This window comes from Mastigoproctus giganteus, chromosome 9, assembly GCF_048544385.1.
Source record: "Mastigoproctus giganteus isolate SK-2022 chromosome 9, ASM4854438v1, whole genome shotgun sequence".
Classification (NCBI taxonomy): domain Eukaryota; kingdom Metazoa; phylum Arthropoda; class Arachnida; order Uropygi; family Thelyphonidae; genus Mastigoproctus; species Mastigoproctus giganteus.
The window spans coordinates 112,722,725-112,741,225 of NC_143583.1; the positions used below are offsets into that span (position 1 = coordinate 112,722,725).

General features: G+C 39.0%; 1 protein-coding gene across 1 annotated transcript in view; it reads right to left on the reverse strand.

Moving 5' to 3' along the window:
• Positions 1-18,501, reverse strand: part of LOC150080650 (insulin-like peptide receptor) — a 514,932-nt gene that overhangs the window by 206,633 nt on the left and 289,798 nt on the right. The window contains 1 exon segment of the mRNA XM_090381758.1: positions 3,199-3,369. Within this exon segment, the coding sequence (XP_090237884.1) occupies positions 3,199-3,369 (171 nt within the window).

Sequence of the window (18,501 nt, forward strand, 5' to 3'; positions counted from 1 at the left end):
CATTGCAGAATTGGAATTGGGGAGTTCGATGTGTACAGAAAGCACAGACAAGACTTCCTGTCTTAGGAAGGGAGGAGGGGTTTATGCTGTTAGTTAAGAAACACATAAAATCTAAGGAAGTGCATCCAACTAATGTTGGTGGACAATGCAATGTTGAGTCTGTTTATTGTGACATAAGCACTGGAAAAGGAAAAATGAGAGTAGGTGTGTGCTATAGGCCTAATGAATCTGATGAGTATAATGAGCAATTTTGCAGAGAAATAGAGTGGGCTAGTAAATCAGAGTGTCTTATAATGGGAGATTTTAACTTTCCAGATATTTACTGCAACTTGTGGATGGTCACTCACACACTAGCAAGATTTTTGTGGATTTATTGGGTGACTGTTTTCTACACAACATCTTCGAGAGGCAGCCAGAGGGAGTAATACGTTTGATCTGATTATCAGCAGTGATTATTCATGCATTAAGAATTTGCAGATAAAGGAACCACTGGTTGACAGTGATCACAATGTACTGATGTGGGAATTACTTAAAGATGTAACTGCTATCAAGGCTAAAGGTGACTATAGGGGTTTCAGACAGTTTTTAAATTCTGTACAGTGTGATCAACTGATGATGTTACCAATGTTGAATTCTAAATGGGAAGCTTTAAGAGACTTAATTTTGGAAGTTAGTAGGCTTTTGATTCCAACTAAGAAACACTGTTCAAGGTTTGGACTTAAATGGATGTCAGAGAAATTAATGAGTCTCGTGGCAGAGAAGAAAAATGTATGGTATGCAAATAAAGTATCGGGTGACACAGAAGCCTATGACAAATATAAACTAGTCTGTAATTAAGTCATAAAGGAGGTTAGGCAGGCGAGGGCAGATTACGAGAAATCTTCGGCAAAGGATGCAAAGCAAAACAGCAAAGACTTCTTTACTTATGTAAACTCTAGAAGGAAAGGGATGGATCAGATTGGACAACTTAACATATATGGGTTGACTATCGATGATCATGCTCAAGTAGCTTATAAACTGAATGAGTATTTTGCATCAACATTCACACATGAGGAGTTATTCAATGAGGGGCATGCCAGAAGTTTATCAAACTCTAACAGGGAGCTAAGTGATTTTGTAATAACTGAGACCAAAGTGGAGGAGATATTGTTGAAGTTAAACATAAAAAAGCACCTGGGGTGGATGGGATCTATCCAGTTATATTAAAGGAGGCAGAAAAGGAAGTAAGCAAGCCCTTAACCATAATCATGAGAGCTTCCTTGGACTCAGGGGAGGTTCCCATGGACTGGAGGTGTGCAAATGTATCACCAATTCACAAAGGGGGATCAAAAGGTGACACAGGTAATTATAGATCTGTTAGTTTAACTTGCGTTCCGGGGAAAATAATGGAATCACTGGTTAAAGAAGCATTGCAGGATCATCTACACAAGACTGCAGTAATAGTTAAGAAACAGCATGGGTTTCTTAAAGGGAGGTCTTGTCTGACCAATTTGATTGGATTCTATGATGTGGTCACAAAGGAACTGAATGCCAAAAATAATTTTTATATCATATACTTGGATTTCAGGAAAGCTTTTGATACTGTTGCACATGGAAGACTGCTGTACAAATTGGAGAGGTATTGCATTAAGGTTAAGTTGCTACAATGGATAAAGGGATGGTTGAGTGGGAGATGACAGAGAGTGGTAATCAATGGACACTGCTCTTTGTGGACAAATGTTATTAGTGATGTTCCCCAAAGTTCGGTGTTGAGCCCATTGTTGTTTTGTATATTTATCAATGATATTGATGAAGGTATATCAGGTTTAATGTCCAAGTTTCCAGATGATACAAAGGTTGGCAGGGTTGTTAATGACAGTATGCTACTCCAACTGGATCTAGATAATTGGGCAAATGGGCTGAGAAGTGGCAACTGAAGATTAACATTGATAAATGCAAAGTACTGCATATGAGTAGCAATAACTGAAGAGAAACATTCTAACTGTGTGGTACTACACTCAGAGAAGTGGAAAGTGAAAATGACCTGGGGGTAATTGTGCAGTCAAATATGAAGTTTGCTGAGCAGTGCAGACAGGCTGCCAGGGCAGATCATGGAGTCTTGTCAATGATATATGGGAATTTTGCTAGCAGGGACAGGGAGGTGATTATCCCGTTATACAAGGTAATGGTCAGGCCACACCTAGAGTACTGTGTACAGGTCTGGAGGCCTCATTTTAGGAAGGATGTAGAGTTGCTAGAACAAGTACAAAGAAGGGCAACAAGATAGGTGAGGGGAACAAAGGAGTGCTATTACCAAGAAAGTCTTAATTTCTGCAAATTGCAATGCCTGGAGAGTAGGCACCTGCGAGGTGTTTGTTTGTTTGTTATTTGGTTTTTAGGAGCATTAGCAACTAAGGCCATATTGCTCCGGGATATGTGGTGGTCATTCCCTGACCTTTCCGCATCCTCCGTATTTGGTGGTGATGGGCTCGAGCCCCGGTCTAATCAAGAAGCGTGTGCTACGCACTGCTGCTCCTTCCCACCTGGCTGTGGAGGCGCCACCAGCGAGGTGATCTGATTGAGGTGTATAAGGCCTTGAATGGGTTCAGCAAGCTGAATGCTAATGGGAATCTTCATACTGCTCAGATTAAGAATCTGAAGGGGCACAGTTTAAAATTGAGGAAAGAAAGTTGTAGAATAGATGTGCGGAAATTTGCCTTTAGCCATCAGGTAGGTGATAGGTGGAACAGACTTCCATCTTTTGTTGTAGAAGTTGATAGCCTAAATAAATTTAAGGCTGAGATGGACAGGCATTTGGAATGAATGGAGGGGTGAAATGGGAGGTTTTTTATTTTTTTGGCTGATGCTGCATAAGCTTGCTTTCTTGCAGCTATGCCTTTACTAATGGTAATACTAATTTAGTTTCTAATGAGAAACATTTACAATGAGTTTAATTCTCTTTGTGTTATTAACATTTGCTTACACACTTGATCTTCTTAGGCTATTTAAAAAAAAAAAAAAAAAAAAAAGAGAGAGAGAGAGAGAGAAGTTTAAACTACCTACATGGTAAACTAAAATCAATCACATGCACACAAACATCATGTACACAAGAATTGACTGGAAAAAAAACTAAACTGAAAAGATCATTTTGTTTTTTGTTTAAATGCAAAAGTAGGAGTTCAGTCACTAAAACAACATCACAAATATGATAATACTTACGCTCTGAGCAATAGTTACGCTGATTGATAAACTCAGAAGAATCAGTTTCTCGAATACCATCTATAATAAAATGAGTAACATTTCCATTAGGTCTTTTAGGTGGTCGCCATGAAATTACTATTTCTCCGAATGAAGTAGCACGTGCTTGTACAGATACAGGTGGTGATGGAGCTGGAATACAGAGAAAAATATTAGAATTATTCATCTAAAATAATTGTAATATTTTTAAATGAAATAATTTCCAAATGAAAGTAATATTACCACAAATTAATTTCAAAAGTAAAAATTGTTTCAGAAAATATAAGATATGAATTTAATGTAAACAAGCAAGAATGGGAAAATACAACTATCATCTTTAAAAGTTCTAGTTTGTTTTCTTAAATGCTAGTTCTTTAAATGCTGGTTACAGACTGGAGTGAATAAAATTTGGCTTCAGTTCTTCTAAACATTAGGCCTGTCTTATTTCTTGCAAAAATCTGCCAAAACCCATTTACTTTTTCTGACAAAATCTCAACTATCAGTTGCCCCAACCACCACTCATTTCAGTTAACTTAACTATGCGCTTTACCATCACTTCCACTTTTAAGGTGGTGCTTGTGCATATTTCCACTCTAATATTGCTTGTTAAAGATTACCAAATCTGGAGATTCCAGATTTGGGAATTCCAGATTTGGAATCTGCCAAATTCATCTGTTACCTCTCTCATCTGCTAAACAAACTGCTCAGAACTTTTTGAGTTCCTTTCTTTGAAACTCAGCTTTCTCCAATCTGTCATTGATAATGGGAAGGTAATTTCCTTGATAAGTTTAAAATTGTTTTAAATTACATAAACCCAGCTGGTAGCGATATTGATACTTTGCGACTGTTGATGACCTGAAACAACTTGTTCATTTACCTACCAGAATACTAGACAAATAAACCATGCACCCAACACTTGATCTTTTCCTCACTAACAACCTTTGAAGTACACAGTTAACATTGCTGGCACCCGATGCACCTCAGTTCACAACTTTGTGATGATCTATTCTCATACAAAGCACACACACCCCTCATAGCCATTTTCAGTTTTGTATCCTTTGGCATTAACAGAATGCTAAATGAAATGATGATTTGAGTGATTTCTATTCCTATTTTCCATATTCGGTTTACTGTTTTAAACCTGATTCTAAGGTTTGCTTGCATTGTGCCAGTGAAATTATTCTTGAATGGATGAACCTCATTCCACCCTAATATATCATCCTTTACCTAAACCTTGGTTTTTCAATAAATGTGCTAAGGCTGTTCATGTAACAACCTATGTGCCAACTTTTAACTTACAAAAAACTAATCAGGTAATCAAGAAAAACAGGAGATTTTTTTTTTCCTTGAGATTTCTTGCAAAATGCAGTTAACAAAAAAAAAAAAAAAAAAAAGAGGAGAAAATGGGAAATTTTCAAAAAAAAGCAAGTTTTTTTTTAAAGTCCACTCTACACTAAAAATTTAATTTCTTGAAAACACACATTTTATATTAAAATCAGTAACAAAAGATTATACAGCAGTACAGTATTGCTTTCAAACATTAAGCTCATCCAGGAACTATAAATTTTGGCACTACTTACATGTTTTAATAATTTAACTTGTCACGTAGACCGTAATGTATGACAGTAATATTTGTAGAGCTTTTAGAATTGGTGATTTGGAGTAGAATTAATATCATAAATAGCGTGAGAGTTCAAACCACGTAGGTGGCAATAGATAGTTAAATTTATTATCTATTATAACTACTTAGATTTTACAAATGTAACATTTTAACTTAATACATATAACTTAAACTTGATAGGAGATACGAAATTCATATAACGTTAACCCGGTAGGAGGAACAACTCGATACTGAAATATATATATATATATATACTGTGATTACTGCATTGAGATATAAGTTTAGCAAAATATTTTAGTGTGATATTTTTAATTGTATTGAAATTGAATCAAAATCATGCCTCAGACCAGAGCAGCAAAGCAAAAGGCTCAAGGTAGTGGGAGTGCTATGGCTCCGGGGAGAACTGAGGGGTGTGGTTGTCCTCTGAATCACAGCCTTTTGAAATGTAATTCTTGTTTGATGTTTGTGGAGCTATATCAGGAACAGGACATGATATTGCCAAGGGGGGATGGATATCTTTATTTGTGCTCGATATAAGGAGTGTGAAGAAGTTAGGTGCCAATCAGCATTGTTATGGACCTTTATGAGAGCTTGAAGAACAGGGTAGATGCCCTTGAAGGATTAAATTGGGGGGCCCAACAAGCTCTCAGCTGCCCACATCAATGCCAGGGTTTGCAATTGATCATCAAGCAGCACAATGGCAATCCTCGAAGCAGAATGCGCTGATCCCACAGGAGCTAGTTATCGTTGGTGACTCAATTGTCAGGGAAACAGGGAATATATTGTGCAAAAGGGATATCTGGAACAGGACTAGGGTATATCTGCCAGAGGCAAATGTTGATGACGTTGTAGAGCAGATATCTTTTAAGGACACAAAAGGTGATATTGTTGTACACCTGGCACAAATTACATTAAGAGTAAGAGAATGGCGGAATTACTTAACAAGTACAGGTTAATGTTGAAATAAGTTGCAAATTAGGGTTGAATTTGAAAGTGTCTGCAATTCTGCTCAGACATGATAGGAGGGAGAATACGATGAGAGCCTTGTCAATAAATTCGGCACTGGAGAGATTGTACAAGGCTCATGGGGTAGAATTTTTTTCAGCATCGTCTCTGCTTGTTAACAGAAGAGACGGCTTCTACAGGGAAGAGATGCACTTAAATAGAAAGGGTGCAATATTTACTGATGCTATCGAGGCAGTGTTAGGTGGATCGGAAAACTGCTAGCTTGGTGGATTAACAGTAGCCGCAGGCAGAGGTGGAAGTGATTCTTGCATTGCTTCTATTGGAATAAGCAGCAGCCCAGAAAGCAAGGTGCTGTTGTCATTGTGTTTAGATTTTTCTGGTGCAAAGGCTGCTTAGGCCATATTGCACCTATCATAGTATTTAATACTAGTTTTATTGGCTTCTATGGAAGCAGTTAGAAATGGTTATATAAACCTATTCGTTTCAGAAAGAAAAAAAATTATGCAAGGTTTGAATTTTCGCCTATGATATGGCTAAGTGACAATTCCTATAAGTTTGAGAGAGAAGTGAATGAAATTAGACGGGGATTGTTATACAAGGTGCATTCCAGGAGTATGTGTTTTACTGTGAGTGGCCTATGGCAATGTGAACACTGTGGAGGGTCATTCCCTGATAACAGGAATAGATGGGTCAAATGAGTGTGGCCTATTTGGGCTCTAGCCAGGACTACCTCTTCTTGTCTGCTTCTGCAGAAATTGGAGGCCCATAATTGCTGTACACATTTGCGTACCGCAATTATGGGCCTCCAATGCATTTGCATATGTGTTTGCCAATGAAGTGTCCATCGTTCCTAATATATATTTCATATATGCATTTTGTAATCACTGAACGGGACCAGAAAATTCATTGGGGCTGTGCTGGATGGATGCTTGGCAGTAGCATCTGCAATTTCATTCCCTGGTATTCCAGTATGGTCTGGGATCCAGCAGAAGCAACCTTTTGTCGATGATCTCTGAGACAAATCAACTCTGATCTGATCAGCTGTAGTAATGGATGAGTAGGTGGGGGAAATCTTTTGCATTGCTAATATGTCACTTTGTGAGTCTGTGTAGATTATGCTCTTTTGGGTTGAGAGATGGAAAATGTTTTCCAGAGCAAGCTTTATGGCATATAATTCAGTGGTGTAACTACGGCATTCTGTCGGAAGTGATACAGAAATGGTAGCATCGTGGAATACTGCTGCTGCACCTGTTCCACTCTCGGACGTCGATCCATCAGTATATATTTTAGATTTGGGTTTTTTTTTTTTTTTAGGAGCATTAGCAACTAAGGCCATATTGCTCCGGTGCAGTGGTCATTCCCTGACCTTTCCGCATCCTCCGTATTTGGTGGTGACGGGCTCGAACCCCGGTCTAATCAAGAAGCATGTGCTACGCACTGCTGCTCCTTCCCACCTGGCTACGGAGGCGCCGTATATTTTAGAGAAGTCAGGATAACATTGTATATGTGCAATGTGCAACTGTTGGATGTTATTATCTGTTAAGGAGTGTTTCCCCTATTGGTGGAAATAATTGTCACAAGACAGCACAATGACAGACCATGGAGGAACGTGATCTATAGGTTCTTGGTGGACTTTATTGAGTTGTATATTCCAGTTTTCTGCTAGTTCTGTTAACCTAATACCTGCAGGCCTTGTTGCTTGTGGTTTGTTTCTATAAAAGGTCGTGAGTTTCGGATCATTAAATATTGACCAATTAGGATGGGTCGACTGGCTTTGGATCTTGGTCGTGTAGTTCGGTAATAACATCTTTCTTCTGATCTTCAGAGGAGCTTCATAGGCTTCTACATACAGACTTTGCACTGGAGATGTTCTGAACGCACCTAGGGCTATTCTAAGAGCTGAATGTTGAATAGGGTTCAGGCAAGATAAATCACTTTCCCAAGCAGAATTGAAGATAGGCACACCATAGTCCAATCGAGATCTGATTACGGATCTATATAAGTGAAGCAAGGTGTAACGATCTGCTCCCCAGGTTGTTGCTGATAAGGCTCTGAGTATGTTCATTTTTTTTTTTTGACAAGCTGTCCAGAGATGTTCAATATGTTTTTGATAGTTTAACTTGCTGTCAAAAATTAAGCCAAGCAGACGAATACTATTTGCTATTGGAATAGGATGGTTATCTAATTGGAACTCAGGATCAGGATGCATTTTGCGTATGGTACAGAAGTGAATGGCAGTGGATTTCTGGCTAGATAGTCTGTAACCGTTTTGTGTCATCCAAATCTGGATCCGATTTATTGATATCTGCAATTTTCTCTCAATATAGTTCATGTTTTGAGAATGGCAGGAGATTGTGAGATCAAAGATACGAGTCCACTGTTTTTGGAATGAGTTCAGTTAAATGATTAATTCTAATTGTGAATAGAGTGGCGCTGAGAACAGACCCTTGAGGGATTCCTTCTTCCTGGACAAAGTTTTTAGACAGAGTTCCCCGATAACGAACTTGAAATGATCTTTGTTGTACGAAATTTTGATTGAAATATGGCAAATTTCCTCTCAGGCCAAGAGAATGTAGATCCTTTAATATGCCGAAACGCCATGTCGTGTCAAAGGCTTTTTCAATATCCAGACAGACCATAACAAGATGCTCCTTTTTGATGAATGCATTTCTGATGTTTGTTTCAGCTTTAATCATAAGGTACAATGATGATCGATTTTTTCTGAATCCAAATTGATTGTTATTGATTAAATTTTGGGACTCAAGATACCAAGTCAGACAACAATGAATCATTTTTTCGAGGGTTTTGCTCAGACAGCTGGTAAGTGAAATTGGTCTATAGTTATGAGGAACAGAATAGTCTTTACCAGGTTTTGGGATAGCCAGTACATAGGAATGATGCCAGGAGCTTGGGAATGTATGTTCAGTGAAGATTCGATTGAAGATGAGCAGTGACGAGTGTGATTTTGGATCTAAATTTTTGAGCATAACATAAAATATCCCATCAGGGCCAGCAGCGCTGTTCCTTATGTTGGTAAGAGCATGCTGCAGTTCAACTAGGGTGAATGGTTGATTATATGTTAATGGACATCTGTCAGTGAAATTCAGTTTGGATTTTTCAGTTACATCTTTAATTTTTTGAAAAGATTGGTCATAAGCAGTTGAGGAGGACAACTAAGAAAATACAGATCCTAGTGCATTTGCAATTTCTGCAGGGGTAGAAAGTTTCTGACCATTCCAGTTAATTAGTGGAGTAGATGTTGGAAGAAATTTGCCATTTAACAGTTTTATCATGTTCCAAATCAGTCTGATGTCTGTATTTTTATTGACTGAGGAAGCAAATTTAATCCAAGATTCTTTTTTTTGCTTTTCGTCTGATATAACAAGCTCTTGCTCTAAGTCGCTTATAATTAATAAGATTCAAAGTGGTTGGATGTTTGTAAAATTAATTCCATTCTTTGTTTTTCTCTTTTTTTGCTTTTTTACACTCTTTGTCCCACCAATAATTTAATTTTAGCCTTTTCCTGACTTGGTATTGTGGAATGGCAGCAGTTGCAGCTGTTAGAATTTGGTTTGTAATGTGTTCAGTAACATGGTTGATAGAAGAGCACTGTATGATATAGTTGTCGAACGAGACAAGCCTGCTGTATCCAGTCAGCCTTTGGAAATTTCCATTTTACTGGATTATCTCTTGGTGATGAACAGGAAGTTTGAACTTTGCATATTATTGGGAAATGATCGCTGTTGTGAGGATCATTAAGAGTTACCCAATCGATACTTGGATAAAGCACTGGAGAACAAATGGAAAGGTCTATTGTGGAGGTTGATCCAGTAGGAAAATGAACATAGGTAGGAGAGCCAGTATTCAACAATGTTAAATCCTGTCTGTCTATCACCATTTCAATAAGCTTACCACGCCTGTCCAAGCTAGGGGAACCCCATAATGGGTGGTGAGCATTAAAGTCACCTAGTATACAGAAGGGAGGTGGTAGTTGCAACACAAGATCTTCAATTTCCTGAATGGAATATGGACGATTAGGTGGAAGATAAATTGAAACTAATTTAACAGTGATTCCAATCACTATGCGTGCGGCAACAGCTTTTAAGGAGGTTTGCAATGGTTTGTTTGTTATTTGGTTTTTAGGAGCATTAGCAACTAGGGCCATATTGCTCTGGGATATGCAGTGGTCATTCCCTGACCTTTCCGCATCCTCCATATTTGGTGGTGACGGGCTCGAACCCCGGTCTAATCAAGAAGCGTGTGCTATGCACTGCTGCTCCTTCCCACCTGGCTACGGAGGGTTTGCAATGGAATGCATCTGGAGGGAACTCTTAAATCCAACAGGATGGCTATTCCTCCATGAGCACTATTAGTGTCGGATCTATCCTGTCTGAAGATAGTGCAATTTTTGACTGTAGGGGAAACTTGGGGCATCAAGTTGGTTTCTTGTAGGCACATGGCAACAGGATGGAAGCAGTGAATTAGTTCATTGATATTGCTGCGAAAACTCCTACAATTCCACTGAATGATGTGTTCCATTATTTGGATTTGTTCATGGAAGATGTATCTGGCTACTTTTTATAGGCGGATTGTTTATGACGATCTGATTTTAATTTTTCTTTTCAGGGAAAAGTGGGACATCCTGATTCATTGCTATTGTCCATATCACCTATTTGGTTTTTTTTATATTTGGGTTTTACAACTAGGTTGAGACTGATATATTAAATGAGAATTGGTTGCATATGGATGAAAATCCGGGTGGCAACCGAGATGAAAGCTCACTCAAATGTAAATGTAATGTAAATGTCCATATCACCTTCTGCATGTATTTCTAGCAATTCTTCTTGGCCGATAGTATCATCTGTATCCATGCTTGTTAGATTCTTTCGCCTCAACAGAATACAATCTTGGCAAATTTTCTGCTACCTGACAATGCGGAGGTCTCTGGGATGGAATTGTAAGTGGCATATTGTTGCTTTGGTCTACTGAATTTGGTTTATATGAATGCTGGATCGAGAGTACTGATCGAGCCCAGTCTGATATTGATATTTTTGGGGAGATGGATACTTCTGTCTGACATGCTACCGATTCCTGTCTGTGAATGGTAGAAGCATAAGTGCGTTTTAGTATACTTAAGTTGACCTGTTTTATTCACTTCTTGGTAAGAGACTTTATTTTCAATTTTATATTTTTGTATTTTTTTTTCCTATCTTCCATATATCACAATCTTTGGAGTAAGCTGGATGCTTGCCACTACAATTAGGACATAGTGGTGTTGGAGCCTTGCATTCTGCTTGCGTGTGATTTTTTGCAACCGCAGTTCGGACATATAGCGTCTCCACAGCATGTTGTCTGAGATTTTTTTTTTTTTTTGTTAGTTGTTGGCACATCGGCTTCTGTGGCCATAATGCACCTCCCAAAGTTTTTGCATTTTACTCTGATCCAAGCCCGAGGCAGGATTCGAACCCGCAACCTTTGGGTTGCTAGGCAGGCACTTTACCCACCTGGCTAGCCCGGTCGCCGTTGTCTGAGAATGGCCAAACTTTTGACATTTATAACATCTGAGCGGATTTGGGATATATGGCCTAATTCGACAATTCAAGTAACCTGCTTTGACAGAACACGGTAGATTTGGAGTACTGAAAGTTAAGATTATGTTTCCCGTGGGAGTTAAGTTGCCGTCTTTTCTGATCATGATTCATTTTGCATGAGACACATTTTGATCTTTTAGCTCGTGGACAATTTCTGCCTCAGAAACGTTTAACAGATCCCATTCGGAGATCACTCCCTTGGAAGTATTCAGTGTGTTGTGTGGGGCAACCTGAATTGGTATTCCAATTAAAGAAGTGAGTTCTGGAGGCCTCATTTTAGGAAGGAAGTAGATCTGCTGGAACAAGTACAGAGAAGGGCAACAAGATTGGTGAATGGAACAAAAGGCTGCTCTTATAAAAAAAGATTTAAGTACTGAAAATTGCAGTGTCTGGAGTCTAATCACTTGTGAGGTAATGTGATTGAGATGTATAAGGCCTTGAATTGTTTGAGCAAGCTCAATGCTTATGGAATTCTTCCTCTTGCCCCGATCAGTCACCTGAGAGGACAAAAATTCAAACTGAGGAAAGACAGTTGTAGAATAGATGTGTGGAAATCTGCCTTTAGCCAGCAGGTGGTTGATTGCTGGAACAAAATTCCATCTGTCATTGTAGATATTGACAGCTTAAATAAATTCCAGGCAAAACTAGACAAAGATGTGGAGTTAATGGATGGGTGAAATGGAAAGGGTTTTTTTTTTTTTAGCTGATGCTATATAAACTTGCTTTCTTGCATCATATGCCTCTACTAATGATAATGCTAATATCATAAATAACACTTAACTTAATTGCTTGCAAAAATTTAGTTGGGTCACTTGATATTCATGAATTCTGTCTTGAGATAACAATTGTTTGACTGCAGTAAGGAAAGGCAAAGCTTGTTCTATAAGTGTGTTAAATATTTGTAGCTGTAATACATTATTGGATCATTATTGCATGCACAAAACATTGGTAGAACTGCACTAACGGTTGGTAAAGTTTACCATATAAACTTGTTTTGATGTTCATCAAATATTGTTTCTGCACTTCTCTCACAGATCTTTCTTTTATGTAAATTAATCTCACCAATCAGAATGATTGTGAGAATACACTCATTTGTAAGATGGAGAAGAGGTCAAACTGAGTTAAGAAGACATTCTTCACCAAAAACCTGGAGACAGTTTGCATTCCTGTGATGAGAATATAGCAATTCACAATTACTTATATTCAGTCTAGCTTCATTTTCTTCCTACAGTAAAGCTTACAACAGTTGCAAAACAGTTATTAATCAATCCAAACCCAATTCTGAAAAGTTGGGTAGAAAACTTACTTCTTGTCCAAATGGTAGTAAAGCCTTCTAAGTCTCTGGCTAAAGCAAATCACTGTAACTTCTGTCCATCTACACTCCCCCCCCCCTCTGTTACAACCTGATGATTCTACTGCATCCTTGGCTAAAGATAGAGCTGAAAGCATTCTACTCTCCTTCTAACACTTGCATTGATGACTTTAGTAAATTACCTCCTACTGTACGAAACACACTCCATCCTTGATTTTCCAAGAGAATTCTTTATAATCATGATGGCAACAAAGCTCTAATTCTGATGGTGTTTCTTCACTTATTCTCAAAACCTCAGTTCAATCCTGTTTGGTGGTAAATAGGTTATAATAAATAGTGAAGAGTCTTGTCTTCCACCCATCTTAAAAGACAGCACAAAACTGATGTTTTTCCTTTTGCATGAATATCTGCAAATATTTTTTGAATATTTGCAGATGCAAATATTCAAAAAATATTTACACATTCAGCCAGTTCCTAAAAAAGTGACAAATCCGTACCATGCAATTACCTCCCACTACACTTACCTCTATTCTTTCCAAAACAATGGAGAAATCTATTAACCATCAATTATCTCAAAATCTTCCATATGATCAATGACGGCCAATATGGATTCCATGTGTCAATTCACTAGGGATCTAGTGACTTATAGGGATCACGAGGGATCTAGTGACTTGGTCCTTGAGGTTGTCAAAGACATTCTCTTAGATTTGCCAGACAAGCTGCACTTGCTACCTGGGAGTCTAAAACGCTGAGGGAACTGATATTCGGGTGACACTCAAGTGAAGTGGACCCAATTTCGGCGAAGTCCGGACAGTCTGTGACAGCCAAATCCTCTGCTTGCACCTTCACGATGGTGGGACTGTTAGTAATCCTGGGTATAACCTCCGTGCACAAGTACATGGTGAGTGACCACCCAGGTGTGAACCAACGTAAGCAGGGGTCAAGGTGTGGCGACCACATCACATGGAGGAATGCCGCCCCACTATGTTACCAGGCAGTACTAGGTGGTAAATGACTCTCATCAACCGGTGCAATACCACCACTTTGCTTATTGGAGGCTTGAAGTGGTGGAACGCATGTTTAGTCTCTAGAGCTAAGTTCCGGTCAACGATTCCCTATCTCTTCCAGCATGCAGTATGATTGATGAGTTTTGAGGTTATGATGAACATCGTGGCAAGATCCAACATTCCTTACATCTCAAGGGTACAGCTCTAAAACAGTGTTCGCAGGCCAGCTGCTAGTTAGTACACCGGACCGAACCTATTGGTAACTCTCTAGGAAGCTTCCGGATCAGCTAGTGTATAATCTTGTTACCTCTACTCTGCCAGACAGTGATTGGAGGGAGTCCGAGTAGTGTGTATGCGGGAAGCATTGTCGAGGCCACGTTATGTCAAGGATCTGGGTATGTTCTTACACTATGTAAGCCATATCCAAAAATTTATTACTTCATACAGCATGTCCCACCCACTTTTTCTTACTATTGAATACACCATAAATTGTCAAACTAATAGAGCAAGCTTATCTGCAAAAAGATCTAAACCTTCCAAGCACTTCCTAATTCATTTCACAAATATACGTGGTCTCAATTCTAATCTCAACGATGTCCATTTCCACTTGCAGTCTGCCAAACCCCATGTACTTTTTCTGACAGAATCTCAGTTATCGGTTGATTCAACTACTGCTCATCTCAGATGCCCAAATTATTCGCTGTACGATTCCTTTCGCCTCAAAGGTGGTACTTGTGCATATGTCCATTCTGATATTCCATGTCAGAGACTTGGCAATTTGGAATCTCCTCTGGCTTAAAATCTCTCTACCTCATTGCGTCAAATTCATCTGTTGTCTCTACCGTTCTCCCAATTCCACTAATCACTTGGAGCTCTTTGACTTCCTCCCTTTGCAACTTGACTTTCTCCAGTCCAACTTTCCTAACAGTGAGGTAATTTTTTCTTGGTGATTTTAATGTTCACAACTCCAGCTGGCTTCCGTTTTCTAGTCACACCGACCCAGCTGGTCGAGATACTGAGGCTTTTGCAATTACTAATGACCTTGCACAGATTGTTCATTTACCTACAAGAATACCGGATAATGCTAATCATACAGCCAATACGCTTGATCGTTTTCTCACAAACAACCCTTCTAAGTACACGGTCAAAGTGAGAGGTCCTTTAGGCACTTCAGATCACAACGTGGTGATTGTCTCTTCTCCAATGGAACCTTGTTATTATTATCTTTTTATTTATTCATTTATTTTATTTTTATACATATATTTTTATTTTATTTATTTAATTTTTTTATTATTATTTTTATTCATTTAGTATTATTTTAATTCATTTTTTCAGGCATTCTGGTGGGTTGTCAGAACACGGGATGCTGGTGCCAGGCATTTTGATTTATTGTCTGGTGCAAGATTGCCCTGTATTTATTTCCAAGTGGTTGCAGGGTTGTTTTTTTTTTCTCTTTTTTTTTTTGCTGGCACTCAGGTATGGGCAGCCTGAGTGTGGGATGTTGGCACCCACCTGTTTAGCACTGTAGCAGGTGGGTGTGGAGTTGCTGCTCATAGCTCTTCCCAACCTCTTGTTGTTTGGCATTACAAGAATGCAAAATGGGATGACTGCGAGACTTCTTTTCTTCTTTTCCTTGGTCAGATTACTGTTTCAAAACTTCTGATGTCAGCGTTTGCTCAGATCATGTTGGTGAACTTATTCTTGCAGGAATGGAATCCTTTATCCCACACTCCACTTTAAAATCTCGTCCTTTATCTAAACCTTGGTTTTCCAATAAATGTGCTAAGGCTGTTCAAGAGAAGAATGTTGCATATTGTAATTGGCTTGTTTCTAATTCTCTAGTTTCATTTTCTGCCTACACAAAAGCTCGCAACAATTGTAAAGCAGTTATTAATCAGTCCAAACTAGAGTAGATTGCTAATAGATTAACAGTAGCCACTGGCAGAGGTGAAAGTGATTCTTGCACTGCTTCTATTGGAATGAGCAGCAGCCTGGAAAACAAGATGCAGGGTATTTCAGAGACTGCTGGGAGTCATTGCAGTACAAGTAAACACATGGGTTATGTTAGGGTAGCTAAGAATAGGAACAGGTGTATGTATACTTGCATGTACACCAATGCTAGGAGTTTGGTAAATAAATTTTATGAATTTAAGGTATTGCTCAGCACATTAAAGGCAGATATTGTTGAGATATCAGAGACTCTGGTGTCACACAGATATAAGGAATGCAGAATTGGAATTTGGGGAGTACAATGTGTACAGAAAGGATAGACAGGATAGGAAGGGAGGAGGGGTTATGCTATTAGTTAAGAAACACAAAAAATCCAAGGAAGTGAAGGCAGTCGACATCGCTGGACAGTGCAGTGTCGAGTCAGTTTGGTGTGACATAAGCATTGGGAGATCAAAATTGAGAGTAGGAGTGTGCTATAAGCCTAATGACTCTGATTAGTATAATAAGAAACTGTACAGGGAAATAGAGTGGGCCAGTAAATCAGAGAGTCTTATAATGGGAGATTTTAATTTCCCAGATATTGACTGGAATTTGGGGGCTGGTCACTCACACACTAGCAAGGCTTTTGTGGATTTATTGGATGACTGTTTTCTACATCGGCATGTTTAGGAGGCAACTAGAGGGAGTAATACTCTTGATCTGAATATCAGTAGTGATTCTTCTTGCATTAAGAATCTGCAGATAAAGGAACCACTAGGTGGCAGCGATCACAGAGTGCTCAAGTGGGATTTACTCAAAGAGGTAACTACCATCAGGGGTAAAGGGAAGGGTTTTTGCTTTCGTAGTGGCAACGATGGTGGTCCGAGACAGTATTTAAATTCTATATGGTGGGACCAACTGATAATGTTACCAACAGCATATTCAAAATGGGAAACATTCAAAGAATTTATCTTGGAAGCTACTAGGCTTTACATACCAACTAAGAAATATTGTTCAAGGTTTAGGCCTAAATGGATGTCAGATGAACTAATGAGACATGTGGCAGAGAAGCAAAATGCATGGGATATATATAAATTAATGGGTGACATGGAAGCCTATGATAGATATAAGCTGGTCTGTAACCAAGTCACAAAGGAGATTAGGCAGGCAAAGGCAGATTATGAGAAATCCTTGGCAAAGGATGCAAATAAAAACAGAAACGAGTTCTTTACCTATGTAAACTCTAGAAGGAAAGAGATGAATCAGATTGGTCAACTGGATATTGATGTTTCAACTGTTGATGATCCTGCTCAGGTGGCTAACAAACTAAATGAGTATTTTGCATCTTCATTCACTCATGAGAAGTTATTCAGGGAGGGGAATGCCAGAGGTGAGTTAAACTTTGGCAGTGAGCTGGATGATTTTGTAATAACTGAGAGGAAAGTGGAGGAGAAATTGTTGAAGATAAATATAAAAAAGGCACCCTGGGTGGGTGGGTGGGATCTATCCAGTTATATTAAAGGAGGCAGCAAAGGAAGTAAGCAAACCCTTAACCATAATTATGAGAGCTTCCCTGGACTCAGGGGAGGTACTCATGGACTGGAGATGTATGTGACCCCAATCAGCAAAGGAGGATCAAAGGGAGACAGATAATTACAGACCTGTTAGTTTAACTTCTGTTCCAGGGGAATTAATGGAGGCACTGGTTAAAGAAGCATTGTAGGATCATCTAGACAAGACTTCAGTTATAGCTCGGACACAGCATGGTTTTGTTAAGGGAAAGTCTTGCCTGACCAAATTGATTGGATACTATGATGTGGTCACAAAGGAACTGGTGCAAACAATAACTTTGATATCATATATTTGGATCTTAGAAAGGCTTTTGATACTGTTGCACATGGAAGACTGCTGCACAAATTGGAGCAGTGTGGCATTGGAGGCAAATTGCTGCTATGGATAAAGGGATGGTTGAATGGGAGAAGGCAGAGAGTGGTAATCAATGGACATTGCTCATCGTGGACTAATGTTATTAGTGGAGCCCCTCAGGGTCCAGTATTGGGTCCATTGTTGTTTTCTGTATTTATAAATGATATTGATGATGGTATCAAGCTTAATGTCCACGTTTGCAGACGATACGAAGGTTGGCAGGGTTAAGGATACGAAGGTTAAGGACACTTATGACAGTAAGCTGCTGCAACAGGATCTAGAAAAGTTCAGCAGAATGGCTGAGAGGGGAGCAAATGAAGTTTAGCATTGACAAATGTAAAGTACTAGATATGGGAAGCAGCAACCCCAGAGTAATGTATCAACTCTGTGATATTGCACTGACAGTGGTAGAGAATGAAAAGGACCTGTGGGTAATTGTGCAGGCAGATATGAAGTTTTCTGAGCAATGCAGACAGTCTGCAAGAGTAGCTCATAGTATCTTGTCATTGATATACAGGAATTTTTCTAGCAGGGATAAGGAGGTAATTATCCCCTTATATAAGGCAATGGCCAGGACAAACCTTGAGTACTGTATACAGGTCTGGAGGCCTTATTTTATGAAGGATGTAGAGCTTTAGGAATGAGTACAGAGAAAGGCAACAAGATTAGTGAATGGAACAAAGGGTTGCTCTTACAAAGAATTCTTAAATTTTTCAAATTACAGAGACTATGCCTAGTCTCCAGACTGCAAATTCTGGAGACTAGGCACCTGCGAGGTGATCTGATTGAGGTGTATAAAGACTTCAATGGTTTGAACATGCTCAATGCTGATGGAATTCTTCCTCTTGCTCAGAATAATCATTTGAGACGGCATAAATTCAAATTGAGGAAAGACAGATGTAGGATGGATGTGTGGAAGTTTGGCTTTAGCCA